The 13812-nt window shown below is 46.7% G+C and overlaps 1 protein-coding gene across 3 annotated transcripts in view; it reads left to right on the top strand.

Moving 5' to 3' along the window:
• Nucleotides 1-13812, top strand: part of SVOP (SV2 related protein) — an 89344-nt gene that overhangs the window by 25077 nt on the left and 50455 nt on the right. For all 3 annotated transcript variants that reach the window (XR_004353128.1, XM_032654191.1, XM_032654192.1), the window contains exons 4-6: nucleotides 468-566; nucleotides 5153-5224; nucleotides 11601-11725. Coding sequence is in view for 2 of the 3 variants with exons in the window: in XM_032654191.1 (XP_032510082.1) it covers nucleotides 468-566; nucleotides 5153-5224; nucleotides 11601-11725 (296 nt within the window). In the remaining variant the exon portion in view is untranslated. The remainder of the gene's footprint in view (nucleotides 1-467; nucleotides 567-5152; nucleotides 5225-11600; nucleotides 11726-13812) is intronic.

Below are 13812 nucleotides of genomic sequence, written 5' to 3'. Positions count from 1 at the left end.
GGGTATAATTGCTTTACAATGGTGTATTAGTTTCTGCTTTATAACAAAGTGAATCAGTTATACATATACGTATGTTCCCATATCTCTTCCCTCTTGCATCTCCCTCCCTCCCACCCTCCCTATCCCACCCTTCCAGGTGGTGCTTTATTTCAGTGTGTTTTTAAAATTTAATTTATCTATTGTATTTTTGACCACTCTGCAGCGGCACGCGGGATCGGCATGCAGGATCTTACTTCCCCGCCCTGGTCAAACCCGTGCCCCCTGCATTGGGAGGGTGGAGTCTTAACCACTGGACCTCCAGGGAAGTCCCAACTTCCAGAGTGTTTTGATGTGTGATAGGGCACTCAGCAGAAGGTAGAAGAGGGATTTTTGTACACACTTGCTTGGGGTCGTGGACTTGGCGAGGGGCCAGCCGGCCCTGGCCCAGGCAGCATCCTGGCCTCATGATGTTTGCTTGCTCCCTGCAGATGGCTGACGCCATGGAGATGATGATCCTGAGCATCCTTGCGCCGCAGCTGCACTGCGAGTGGCGGCTGCCCAGCTGGCAGGTGGCGTTGCTGACCTCGGTAGGCAGCCCAGCAGCTCTTTCCTTTTGTGCACATTTCTGGTCTCCCCGGGGGGAGGGGTGGTTTCTGTAGGATGTCCGCCTCCTCCTTCTTTTTTTTTTTTTTTTTTTTTTTGGTGTACGTGGGCCTCTCACTGTTGTGGCCTCTCCCGTTGCGGAGCACAGGCTCCAGACGCGCAGGCTCAGCCACTTTGAGGCATGTGGGATCTTCCCGGACCGGGGCACGAACCCGTGTCCCCTGCATCGGCAGGCAGACTCTCAACCACTGTGCCACCAGGGAAGCCCCCGCCTCCTCCTTCTGCTGCCAAGGACTCAACAGAAAAGACTTAAACCCTGAATGGAAACTCCATTACCTCAGATTCCTCCTCCCTTCTCCATCTCACATATCCTGGCAGCTTTGCAGCCAACTCTAACCTCTCCTGAGGGTTCCAACTACCTGGGGGCCCCAGATATCCTGCTCAATTGCCAGGAAGCTGGAACGCACCTGATCGTATCACTTAAACCTTATAAGCCTCACTCTTCCAAAAAGATGCCAGTTCCTCCCACATGAGGGTGACTTGAGGATTGGAAACAACATAGTACATGTTCAGTAAATCATAGGAGCTGCTGCTCCCTGGAACTAAGGCTTGGAGGAGCATGAGTCAGACGCTTAATTTTTGTCAGAGATAGTTCAACGGCAATCTTCTAAAAGGGAGGGGAATGGCCAGGCTGGATAAGAGGATAAAAATAATGATACCCACAAAAGCTAATGTTTATTGAGCATTTACAGTGCAAATGGCTTTATATACACTGTATACAATATATGTGCAATATACATTGTGCTTTTTAATCCTCACAATGCTATGAGGTAGGTACTGTTATGAGCTGAGGAAGATGAGTGCAGAGAGGTTAAGTCACTCACAAAAGGTCACACAGCCTAGCTAGTGGCAGAGTCATTGCTGACTAGGAATGCCTCCCAGAATGCTGTTTTTCTATGGACAGCTGTTCAAGAATGGCCTGAGTGCCTTTGGCCTTTGGCAACAAGGCAATAAGGAACTTCATAAGCGCATACATCTGGATTTTTGTGGTTTAGTTACCTTGAGATGTGTGACCTTGAATGAGACACTTTCGGCTCTATTTCATCATCTGCAAAATAGGGGTGATAACGCCTGTTTGACTTCGGATGGTCAACAAAATCCCTAGAGTGCCTAGCACATGGTAGAGGTCGGGTAAATGATGCTTCTTTCTTTCTTCATTCTCACTAATACCTCCTAAGGAATAATCACAGGTCTGTGTTTTTGTGATGCGAGGCCTTTTTGATCCCTTGTCATTGGTTCCTAACAGCCACCATTTATCAACGAGCACTTATATGCCAGCATCTGTGCTAGGGGTTTTCCATGCTTTACCTCTTTAACCCTCTCAACCTATGAAAGAGTTGCTGTTATTACTCCTCCCATTTCTACAGGTAAGGACACTAAGTCTCAGACAGGTGCGATGACTTGCCCAAACTCACACAGCCTATCAGAGGCAGAGGCAGGATTGAAATCAAGGCCAGGCAGACTCAGAGCCCCTGCCCCCAGCTTACTGCCCTGGATCACTTTCCTATGGTATCAGGTTTGGACTCATGGGCTAGTAAAGCAGTGAAGTTCCATGGCCAAGTTTTCTTCAGAAAAGGGCACTGCAGGAGCTGCTTCAGCTGCATAAAGTACATAAGAAGGATGAGACTGACCATCGTTGCTGTCACAGGCAATACTGTGTGAGATTACCGTAATTACTGTGATATATAACCAGTACTCTGCGGTGCCTAGGTCTCCCCTGGGAGAGTGAGAATGGGGGAAAACGGGTGTTTACAGGGATGCTTGACTCTTTCGGGATGTAAGGATATCATTTAGCACATGACTAAGGCCACACTTTACCCCAAGACAGTAATCATCAAACATTTTTGCTCTCGCTAATCTAGAAAAGAATTGTGTAAAAACTATGCAGCCCCCAGGAGTCTCACAAGTTTTTAAATTGACGTTAAAACTTTAAAATTATAGTTGCAGCATATATAATTTCTGGAGTATTGAAATATTAAAAGTTCAAATAAAACTTTCATATCACTCTTCATTTTTTATTTTTTAAAAATTATTTATTTATCTATTTATTTATTTTTGGCTGCGTCAGGTCTCCGTTGCTGCGCGTGGGCTTTTTCTAGTTGCGGCGAGCGGGGGCTACTCATTGTTGTGTGTGGGCTTCTCATTGCAGTGGCTTCTCTTGTTGCGGAGCATGGCTCTAGGTGCGCGGGTTTCAGTAGTTGTGGCTCACGGGCTCTAGAGCGCAGGCTCAGTAGCGCACGAGCTTAGCTGTTTGGTGTCATGTGGGATCTTCCCAGACCAGGGCTCAAACCCATGTCCCCTGCACTGGCAGGCAGATTCTTAACCACTGCGCCACCAGGGGAGTCCCATATCACTCTTTTTAATGTGTCCAATGGAATTGAAATATTTATCTGCTACCCACCATCACCTGTGTAAAAATAACATGAATAAGCTCTTCAGAAGAATTTGGAAATTTTGCATTGTCTTGTTTTCTTCTTGAACTGGTATTTTCATTCCATTTCTCCATATAATTTTATCTTAATGTAATGTTTTATTATGCTTGAAAGTACTTCATTTGTCACCCTATCATAGTTTTTGTGACATTTTAAGTTATTGTTTTTAATTTTCTGAGATCATAAGGCTCTGAGTATTAACATTTTTCTCCTGCAGTAAGTTATCATGATAATTTTTAGTAATAAACAACAGATCAAAACAAGATAGAATTAATTTTGATAAATAATTGCTAAACATAAGTCACTTTATCAGGAACACACCTCTTCATGAGGGCTACGGAGTGTTTCCCAATTATGTCATGCATTCTTGAATCATTACTTATTGCTAAAATGAGACAGGGTTCAGCCACTATGCTACTCCTACTTTTCATATTTATTGAATGGATACGAATATGAAAGGCTTTGTTCACATATAAAAACTTTGGGGGGAGGAAACTGAAGGAGTTTTGTAATAACTCAATAAACTAATGCCACTTGATGTTTTTCAACAACTTCCAAGTCTCGTGCTGAAGAGCACACAGCAGTCGTTTATGAAAAATTATTTTTAGTGATCTAATTTGCTGACAGCTTGATTAGGCTCTCCTGCAATTTGGTTAAAAATAATAAAATGGGGCTTCCCTGGTGGCACAGTGGTTGAGAGTCCGCCTGCCGATGCAGGGGACGCGGGTTCGTGCCCCGGTCCGGGAGGATCCCACATGCCGCGGAGCGGCTGGGCCCGTGAGCCATGGCCGCTGAGCCTGCGCGTCCGGAGCCTGTGCTCCGCAACGGGAGAGGCCACAACAGTGAGAGGCCAGCGTACCGCAAAAAAAAAAAAAATAAAATAAAAATAAAAAATAATAATAATAAAATGGAATTGGAATCAAGATGACTTGCGAAAGGATTTGTAACTGTGTCATTGGTGTCCTTCTGGAGGCATCCTGGAGGGTTTAACCTCAAAAGGTGCATTGAGAGGATGCAGTAGGGAGAAGTGGGAGAGGGGTGGTTGAGAAAGGGAGGAGGGAACTGGTGAGACCCCTAACCTGTTCTCAGGAAAGAATCTCTATGGAAGTTGAGGGCCTGGAAATGAATTCCTTTAAAACTGTCCAAATCTGCTTTTCCCTTGGAACACCTCTGTGTAGCCGGTTTGGAGCCCTCTGCTCTAGGTCATGCCTGGAGGGATGCTTTTGGGTTCAGACCACACTAAGCAGTGCCATTCCCGTCTCTGGGCCTCAGTGGCCTTATATGTAAACTGGGGATAATAATAGTACCCACTCCTTAGGGCTGCTGTGAGAATTAGGTAAGACATATGTAAAAAGCATTCAGTGTGGTGTCTGACACTTGGTGAGTGCTCCGGAAAGGATAGAACAGTGAAGAGAGCTCTAGTCGGCCTGTTTGGGTTTAAGACCTGTCTCTACCCTCTCCTCCCTGGGATAAGAGCAGGTTTCTTAAAACTTCTAAACCTCAAGCTACCCATCTATAAAATGGGTATGAGCATTTATAACTCATCTGCTCTGATCAAGGGTTAACAACGGAACAAGGACTTTACCCAGCACACAGTGAGCCCTCCATGGTTGCTGTCTCTTGCTAATGGCTTACAACTCCCATCCTAACCTCCTGTCTCCTGTTTTCATATCCTCCAAACTCTACCTTGCAACCTTTAACATTTTTTTAGCCATAAGACATTTCTTGGGTTTGATGAGAAATTGGTAAAATACTAGCTCTGCAGCCATGCAGCCTGATTCCAGCCCAGGCTGCATCACTTACACTTGTGTGACCCAGGCCATGTGACCTCCCCTCTCTGAGTCTCTGTTTCCTCATCTGTGAAATGGGGATAATAATAGCACCCGCCCCATGGGATTGTTGTGAGGCTTAAACAGTAACATGAAGCATGTAGACTAGTATTTGCCTCTCAACACGTTCTCAGTAAAGCTTGCTTCATTCTTATTACAGGAGTGTGACATCACACTTTCAAATTGGTGTTCCTTTTCTCCACGATGCTCCATGTCATTATCTAACAGAAACTGTCTTTGCCCACACAGGTGGTCTTTGTCGGCATGATGTCCAGTTCTACCCTCTGGGGAAACATCTCAGACCAGTATGGCAGGAAAACAGTAAGGCAGCTTCTCCTAAGCTCGTGTCCTCTGGGTTATCTTTGTGATGGCATTGACGAAGTAGCAAAACTTATGCTGACTGAGCATTTGGTGGGGGTCTAATTAATTCAGGGATACACTGAAGGGCAAAGAGAAGACATTGCTCTGAGGCTGTGGACTCTTGAAATCACATATCCCTAGTGGGACCCAAGGATGTGCATTTCAGAACGTGGAAGATGCTGGTGGTGCCCACCCCCATCCCCTTGGCGCTCAATCTGTCTGTGCCACAGTTTCCTCATCTGTAAATGGTATAATAATAGTCTTCCCCATAGGGCTGTTACGGGGAGTAAATGACCCTTGTGACAGAAAGCTCTTGACACAGAGGAAATGTTTCTTCAATTTCCATTATCCTTCCTATTTGCCAAGCTCACGGTGACAATAAATGGCAAGGCCGGTGTTAGAATGCTGGTGCATCTGGCTCCAGAGTTCACATCCATCACCTTGACCTTGGCTGCTGGGAGACATCACTGAACGATTCCCTGGAATTCATTTGATTAGTTGAACATTCATCCACCCCAAATAGATGAAGCCTGGAGGGGGCTGTCTGCAGAGGGTTCCTCCAGATCTCCTGAGCAGCTTGCTAAATACCACACCCAACATAAAGCTGGCGTGACCGGAGAGAGAGAGAGAAAGTGCCACCAGATTGAAGAGCCTCCTTCTCCCCAGCATGGAATTCTGGCCCAACCTCGTGGAGGATGGATCCGGCTCTAATTATAAAGCTTCCCCAGAACTCCTCCCGGACCAGCAGGCGAGCCAGACAGCTGGCGAGCCTTGGCAAGCTCGGAGAACCTCCTCTTAGCTCCCTGATCTTCCTTGGCTCAGCTGGGAGGTTTCTGTGAGGGCGTCTGCTGCGTGACTTTGCAGGAGGATCACATGTGGGGTTAGGACTCGGTGGAACGCTTTTCTTTCTTTCTTTCTTTCTTTTTTTTTTTTACGGTACGCGGGCCTCTCACTGTTGTGGCCTCTCCCGTTGCGGAGCACAGGCTCCGGACGCGCAGGCTCAGCGACCATGGCTTACGGGCCCAGCCGCTCCGCGGCATGTGGAATCTTCCCGGACCGGGGCACGAACCCGTGTCCCCTGCATTGGCAGGCGGACTCTCAACCACTGCGCCACCAGGGAAGCCCCGAGAATGCTTTGATTCCTACAGAAGTTTATACAGCCGGGGGGCTTGTGGCAGCCGCAGAAAGGAAGGGCGACTGTGGGTGTGTGGCCTTGCGCAGATGGAGATAAACGCATCCGGGTTCATAACGTAGCGCCCCCTGTCGAGCGAGGTAACCTTGAGACAGCTGCTTTACCTCTCTGAGCCTCAGTTTTCCCATCGGCAAAATAGGGTTGACAACAGTAGGAGCTCAAAGGATTGCTGGGAGGATTAAATAAGAAAATGTAGGGCTTCCCTGGTGGCGCAGTGGTTGAGAGTCCGCCTGCCGATGCAGGGGACGCAGGTTCATGCCCCGGTCCGGGAAGATCCCACATGCCACGGAGCGGCTGGGCCCGTGGGCCATGACCGCTGAGCCTGTGCTTCCGGAGCCTGTGCTCCGCAGCGGGAGAGGCCACAATGGTGAGAGGCCCGCGTACCGAAAAAGGAAAAAAAAAAGAAAATGTATATAATACACTTAGAACAGTATTTACAGATGCATGGTTAGCCCGTGATTAATGGTAACTACTTTTGGTTGGGACTCAAAAAAAAAAGATTTAGAATGTGATCAGGTCATCCTCTAGTTCAAAGGCTACAGGACCACATTATCTCTACGGAGGAAAAAGAGGTGGCTGGCAGGCACTGGGCCTCTCTTTTCAATATTTTGAAGATCCTCGGGTTTCCTTGCCTGTGACTATTTTCCTTGTGCTTGAGAAAGATGGGCGAGTACCAGGAGGCTTGAGCCAGACAGTCCTGCAGGAGACTGAGCAATGCTCATGGCAATGAGATCAGCATGCTTCTTTGGGGTTGCAGGCCTGGCATCCAAGTGGCAGCAAGATGAGAGCCTTTCCAGGCTCCAGGTGGCAAACAGGTGGGCCATGAGCCAAATGTGGCCCCCAGATGCGTATGATTTATCCCATGCAATGCTTTATGGGATTTTGAATCAGTTGCCTCCGTTTCAAAAATCACATATTTTTGCATAAAAGTAAAAAGAGGTGTGGGTTTTTGGAAAGCTGCGTTATCCGGCAGCTTGGGATCCACACTCTGTGATGTTAGCTTTCGTCTGGAGCTGAGGCTGGCAAGGCAGGGCAAGTTCTCTTTCATTCACCCAGGCCCACCTGTCCTCACTGCATTTACACCTGCATCACGTGTGTATGTTCTCTGCCAGAGGTAATGGGGAGCCATCAAAGGTCCTGGAGAAGGGGAGTGGCTCATTCAAAGTACAGCTTCGGGCATTAGAAATCCTGGCTCCAGTTTTGACTCTGCTGATCCTGAACAAATCACTCAACTCTGTCGGCCCTCAACGTGCTGATTTATAAAGTGGTCATGAAAATAACGTCTTTCCACAGGCCACTGTGAGGATCCAGTGTAATGATGGGGCTGCGATTTAAGAAATGCAAATGAGAGTTCCATGAAGTCAGAGACTCTGGCTGTCATGTGGCCTGCCCTAGCCCAGGACAAAGCCAAGTGCTTAGCAAGCAGTAGGCTGTCAATGTGTGCAGAGTGAATGGATGAATGAATGAATAATGTATATTAGGACCTCAACCGCCAGGCACACAGCAGGTGCTCAATACATGTATAGTGAACAAATGAGTGAATGAATGAATGATACATTTCAGTACCTCTAGTGCTGGGCAGACAGCAGGTGTTCGATACCTGTGTATTGAATGAATGAATAATATGTATCAGTATCTCTAAGTGTCTGGTATACTGCAGTCACTCAATACATGCTTATTGTTGAATGAATAACTGAATCAGCAAATTAATAAATGTATAATATCTATCCATCTATCTCTAGTGCCTGGTATACAGAGGATGCTTAATAGATATGGAAGGAAGAAAGGAAGGGAGGGAGGAAGGGAGGGAGGAAGGGAGGGAGGGGTAACAATCTAAAAGGCAGAACAGATGTTAGGTGGAACGACAACTGTAGGTGATGAGAAGCCCAAAGGACATTTCTGCAGAGTCCCCAAGCAGTGCTTAGATGGGGCTTGTTGGCACTGCTGGTGCCTTTGCAATAGCTATAACAGTACTTCCAAATGGTTGCTGAGTCCTCATTTTCTGGGCAGCTGGAAAGCCCTGGCATAGGCGGGCAAATGCAGAGCCAGCTGTACCCTGCTATGACCTGACAGGACAGATCAGCCTGCTTGTCTTTGCTGCCTGGTATGGGGGCACCCGGTGACCTCACTGGGATAGCACAGTTGCCGGGCAGCCCCGTGAGAGAGGCTTGGCTGCCATGTGCCAGTCTGGGTGCCCTCCTCTCTCCCCTCTCCTCTCCTCCTGCTGTTTTCCTTCTGTTCTTTTATTTTCTCTGCTGCTAATGATGTCTTGTTACTGATTCAAGACTTGTTGGGTTCCAAGGAAGAAAATCCCTATTAAGTTAGCTTAAGCCAAAAGAAAGGAACCAAGTGTATGTGTGGCAGGTACCAATATCATAGCCCTGGGTTTAGGGGAACAGAAAGGTTGCTTTATTATTTATTAATTATTATTGTTATTCATTATTACAATAGATCCAGGTTTTCCTGGGCTTGAATAATTCCTGCTCCACCTGTTCTCTTATATACTTAATATCTTTCTTTATATCAACATTTTTTTAAATCCTTAAATGCATGTTTTTTGAAAAGGAAACTTGATAGAGAGCCTTAAATGGGAAATCAATAGCAACTGCAGTAAATAGGAAGTAGCTGCAAAAATAAATACAAGGAAAACAATGTTATAAAATTCTAGCTGGGGGCTTCCCTGGTGGCGCAGTGGTTAAGAATCTGCCTGCCAATGCAGGGGACACGGGTTCAAGCTCTGGTCCGGGAAGATCCCACATGGTGCGGAGCAACTAAGCCCCTGAGCCACAGCTACTGAGCCTGCCCTCTACAACCCGCAAGCCACAACTACTGAGCCCTTGTGCCACAACTATTGAAACCTGCGGGCCTAGAGCCTGTGCTCCGCAACGAGAAGCCACCGCAATAAGAGAAGCCACCGCAATAAGAAGCCCACGCACCGCAACGAAGAGTAGCCCCTGCTCACGTCAACTAGAGAAAGCCCGCGCGCAGCAACGAAGACCCAGCACAGCCCAAAATAAATAAATAAATTAATTAATTAAAAAAAAATTCTAGCTGGTATGGTTGCCCCACTGCCCTCTCTGTTAAAGTGAGAGATTAGCAGATGTTTAAAAAGGTGTTAAAGAGAGACCAGCAGCGTTAAGAATCCATCTGCCAATGCAGGGAACACGGATTCAAGTTCTGGTCCGGGAAGATCCCACATGTCTTAGAACAACTAAGCCCATGAGCCACAACTACTGAAGCCCGCGCGAATAGAGCCCTTGCCCCGCACAAGAGAAGCCACCGCAGTGAGAAGCCCGCGCACCACAGCGAAGAGTAGCCCCCACTCGCCTCAGCTAGAGAAAGCCGGCAGGCAGCAACGAAGACCCAATGTAGCCATAAATAAATAAATAAATTTAGAAAAAAAAGACCAGCACCACATGGATACTTCCTCTTGGGCGTAATCAGACAAGTGAAGGTTAAAATGAAAAGGAGATCGCCTGCTTGCAAGGTGATGCAAAGTTATTTAAAACATTCTCTCTTCCACCTAAAATCGTTTTCCAAAAGACCTGAAATCATCTGGTAGACCTCCAAATTCCCTCTCTAGTCACTTTTAATTCATTTTCATTTTAAAGCTAAAATTAGTATGTCTCACACTTTCTCCCTGAAGCATGGGGGTATGGGGAGCTGGCAGAAAGAAGGGTGAACTCAGTCCTACAGACTTAGGAACAGTGCTGCAGAGGGAGGTCTGCTCAGACCTCATGTGGCGGGTCTAAAATTCATGTTAAATTTGCATTCTACTCCATAATACATTTGGTGTTGGTTGTGTTATAAAAACTCTATTTTAAATTACATTCACCCTTAATTTTTTCTCAGTCTCTAAGGGTAATTGACACTCCAGGAATATGTACCAGGTTTGTCCTGCAGTATTGTGTTCCTAGGAGGTTTTCAACCCCATCAAATACAATGTCTTTTTTTTTTTTTGGCTGCACCATGCGGCTTGTGGGATATTAGTTCCCTGACCAGGGATCGAACGCAGGGCATGGCAGTGAAAGCACTGAGTCCTAACCACTGGACCGCCAGGGAATTCCCTACAGTGTCCCCTTTATTTAAAAAAATTATAAAATTTTTAATAGTGCCCCTAATAATCCAGAAATAATTTCAAAGATAAAATAACCTAGCTGCTTACACAGTTTTAAAAAAGAAGTCAGGGACTTCCCTGGTGGTCCAGTGGTTGGGACTTCATGCTTGCACTGCCAGAGGCCGGGGTTCGATCCTTGGCCAGAGAACTAAGATCCCGCAAGCCTCGCAGCGTGGCCAAAAAAAATTAAATGAAAAAATAAAAATAATAAAGAAGTCAGTTATAATGCTCTAACCATGATACAAGGGAGAAAATTTTTAAAGGAGGTAATTAATAAATTTACTTTCAATATGCAAATATTTACACACAACTCTGCCTAGATCCTAAAAGGAAGTAGTTACTATTTGCCCCAATTATAAATAAGTTTGGATTTAAAGGAATCTTGTCAATGCTTTTTCTTTATATCTGACGTTTTGAAATAAGATTCAGATCAATCTATTCATAGATACACATAGAAGCCCTATGAATGCAGACAGATGCCGAAGTGTTCCCTCAGTCACTCAGCTATCACATGCAGCGTTGCCATTGGCAACACGGTTTTCTGAAATGATGGACCATTTTGTAAAATTCTGGATAAAACAAAGTGTATCCTCCTTTGATTTACCTAGAAGTTGCATTCCTGAAAAAGTACGTGACCCACCTTCCAAAATCCTGTTTATATGTAAACTAGAGTGAAGATCTAGGCGCTGATAACCATAAACAGTTTTCAACTGCACGATGGTAGGGTGGGAAGTTTGATTCGAGCTGGTGCAGGACACAGGGTAAGTCTTTATTAGGTCTCACGCGCTGTGAGACATCTAACATCTCTGGGATGTATCTGTTAAATGCCAATCATTGGGACAACCAAGAATGACCCACAGTTTTCCCCCACACCCCCTCAGGGTGGGTGCCACCCATGCAGAGAACCCCAGGCATCCCCTTGGCTGTGTGGATCACCCTTTACCATGACCCTATTGGTGACTTTGAACATGTGCAGGGGACATGTGACCTGGAGATGCTGAGAAGCCCTGTGTCTTTCTTCTCCGCAGGGGCTGAAGATCAGCGTGCTCTGGACCCTGTACTATGGCATCCTCAGTGCTTTCGCGCCCGTGTACAGCTGGATCCTGGTGCTCCGGGGCCTGGTGGGCTTCGGGATCGGAGGGGTCCCCCAGTCGTAAGTAAAGACCCAGCTCTGGCCACCCAGCCAGGCAGCCAGCCAACTATGTTCATGGCCTCAGAGGGATGCAAAGATGGTACATACACTAGGGCTTCTGGTATCCAGGGGCTCTGATGGAGCCAGAGAATAGTGTCATTGTCGGTATTATAATGGTTACCAACAGCAAAAGCAACACGGTAGCTGGAAGGTCGTAGATGTGAAATGATAATAAAGATAATAGAGCTAGCATTGATTGGACGTTTCTCTTTGACACAGCACAGCAGCCCCAGAAGATGTTGGGGGGACATGTTGAATTAGTGCAGTCTCCACTTTACAGCTGAGAAAACTGAGTCTCAGCGGGTGAAATCATTTGCCCAAGTCACACAGGCTGCGGGTGGAACTAAGAACCTGAGTCTGTCTGCCTGTAACATCTGTGCCCTTAACTACACTGCGTGCTGCCTCTTACCCTCTTCTAACCTAACCAGGAGGCAGGGGATGGGGCTAATTATCTGTAAGTTATGTGTTATTTTGTTGTTGCTGTTGTTATGATGCTGAGAGTAGTCAGACTTGTAGGAAGAGGTCACTGTCTCCTGGGAGACTGGGGAATCCTGAAGCAGAGGTTGGCGGGTGGTGGCAGGTGGGCCGAATCTGACCTGATTACTGGGTCTCTAAATAAAGTTTTATTGGAACACAGCCGCACCATACATTTATGTATTATCTACACCTGTTTCCATGCTACAGCAACAGAGTTGAGTTGTCTCAGTAGAGACTGTATGGCCTGCAAACCTGACATATTTACTATTCAGCCCTCCATAGAAAAAGTGTGTTTAGGAATTCTCTGGTGGTCCAGTGGTTAGGACTCTGCGCTTTCACTGCCGAGGGCCTGGGTTCCATCCCTGGTTGGGGAACTAAGATCCTGAAAGCGGCAGTGTGGCAAAAAAAAAAAGTGTGTTGACCCCACTCTCAAGGATGATGATTAATAGCCAATATTTAGTGTTTATTAAGGAGCAGGTGCTGTTCTAAACAGTTTGCCCAGATTGTCTCATTTAATCCCCCAAATTTCCCTATGAGGTAGATTCTATTATTAACCCCATTTTACAGATAAAGAAACTGAGGCACAGAGAGGTAAAGTAACTTGCCCCAGGTGACACAGCTACAAGAGGCAGAGATGGAATCTGAACCCACTCCCTCTAACTCCAGAGCCTGGGCTCTAACCATTGCATTTTACTGCCTTGCTGTGAAGGATTAAAAGGATTTGGAAAGGCCCAGAGGAGACTGGGGAAGATGTAGGATATCTCATAGGAAGGGAATTTCATGAAAAGAGGAAGCCGTAGCTGAGTCTGAGGGAGGCTAATGGTCCAGTTCAGGTAGCTTGTTAGGCTGAGATACATGAGAATTGAAAACTGAGATGGGACAGGTAGACCGGGGCAAGCTTCTTAAAGGTCTTGAATCCCAGGCCACAGGGATTGTCTATAGACAGTGGGGAGCCACTGAAAGTTCTTGAGCAGGAGAGGTACTTTAAAAGTATTAATCTGGCAGTGGTGGGTTGGACAGGTTGGAGATAAGGAACCCTACTGCAATAATTGAGGAAAATTTTGCACAAGGACCAGGTGGTTTCTTTCTAGTTTATTCATTCATTCAACCAATATTTCTTGAGCTCCTGCTATGACGTGGGCCAGTGCTACGTCCTGGGGGTACAGCAGTGAGCCAAACAGGCACAGTTCCTGTTACAGGCTGGCGTCCTGGGAAACAGACTGAGATAGAGATTTGTGTGCAAGAGGGGGCCAGGATCAACACCTGTAAGGGAGTGAGAAAAACGGGCACGGGCAGAGGGAGAAGCTGAGTGGCAATGCAATTGTAACAGCTGATGGGGGCCTCAGCCAATCCTGTAGGGGTTCGGAAGCTGGGATGGCTTTTTAGGGTTGTTCCAAATTGAGGCATGGGGGCTGGGCCTTTGTACCCTCACATCAGCCACCTTGGATGTGGGCTGTCCGCGAGGAGGGAACATGACCTTGGGGAAGTCAGCTATTTTTGGCCAAGGCAATTCCTGCAAGGGCCTCAATTCTGAGCTCTTAGCAGGCAGTACTCCTGGTCATTCCAGAGGG

Source organism: Phocoena sinus, chromosome 14, assembly GCF_008692025.1.
Source record: "Phocoena sinus isolate mPhoSin1 chromosome 14, mPhoSin1.pri, whole genome shotgun sequence".
In the NCBI taxonomy this organism is placed as follows: domain Eukaryota; kingdom Metazoa; phylum Chordata; class Mammalia; order Artiodactyla; family Phocoenidae; genus Phocoena; species Phocoena sinus.
Note: the sequence above shows the minus strand (reverse complement) of the source record. Positions and strands in the feature narration are given on the sequence as shown.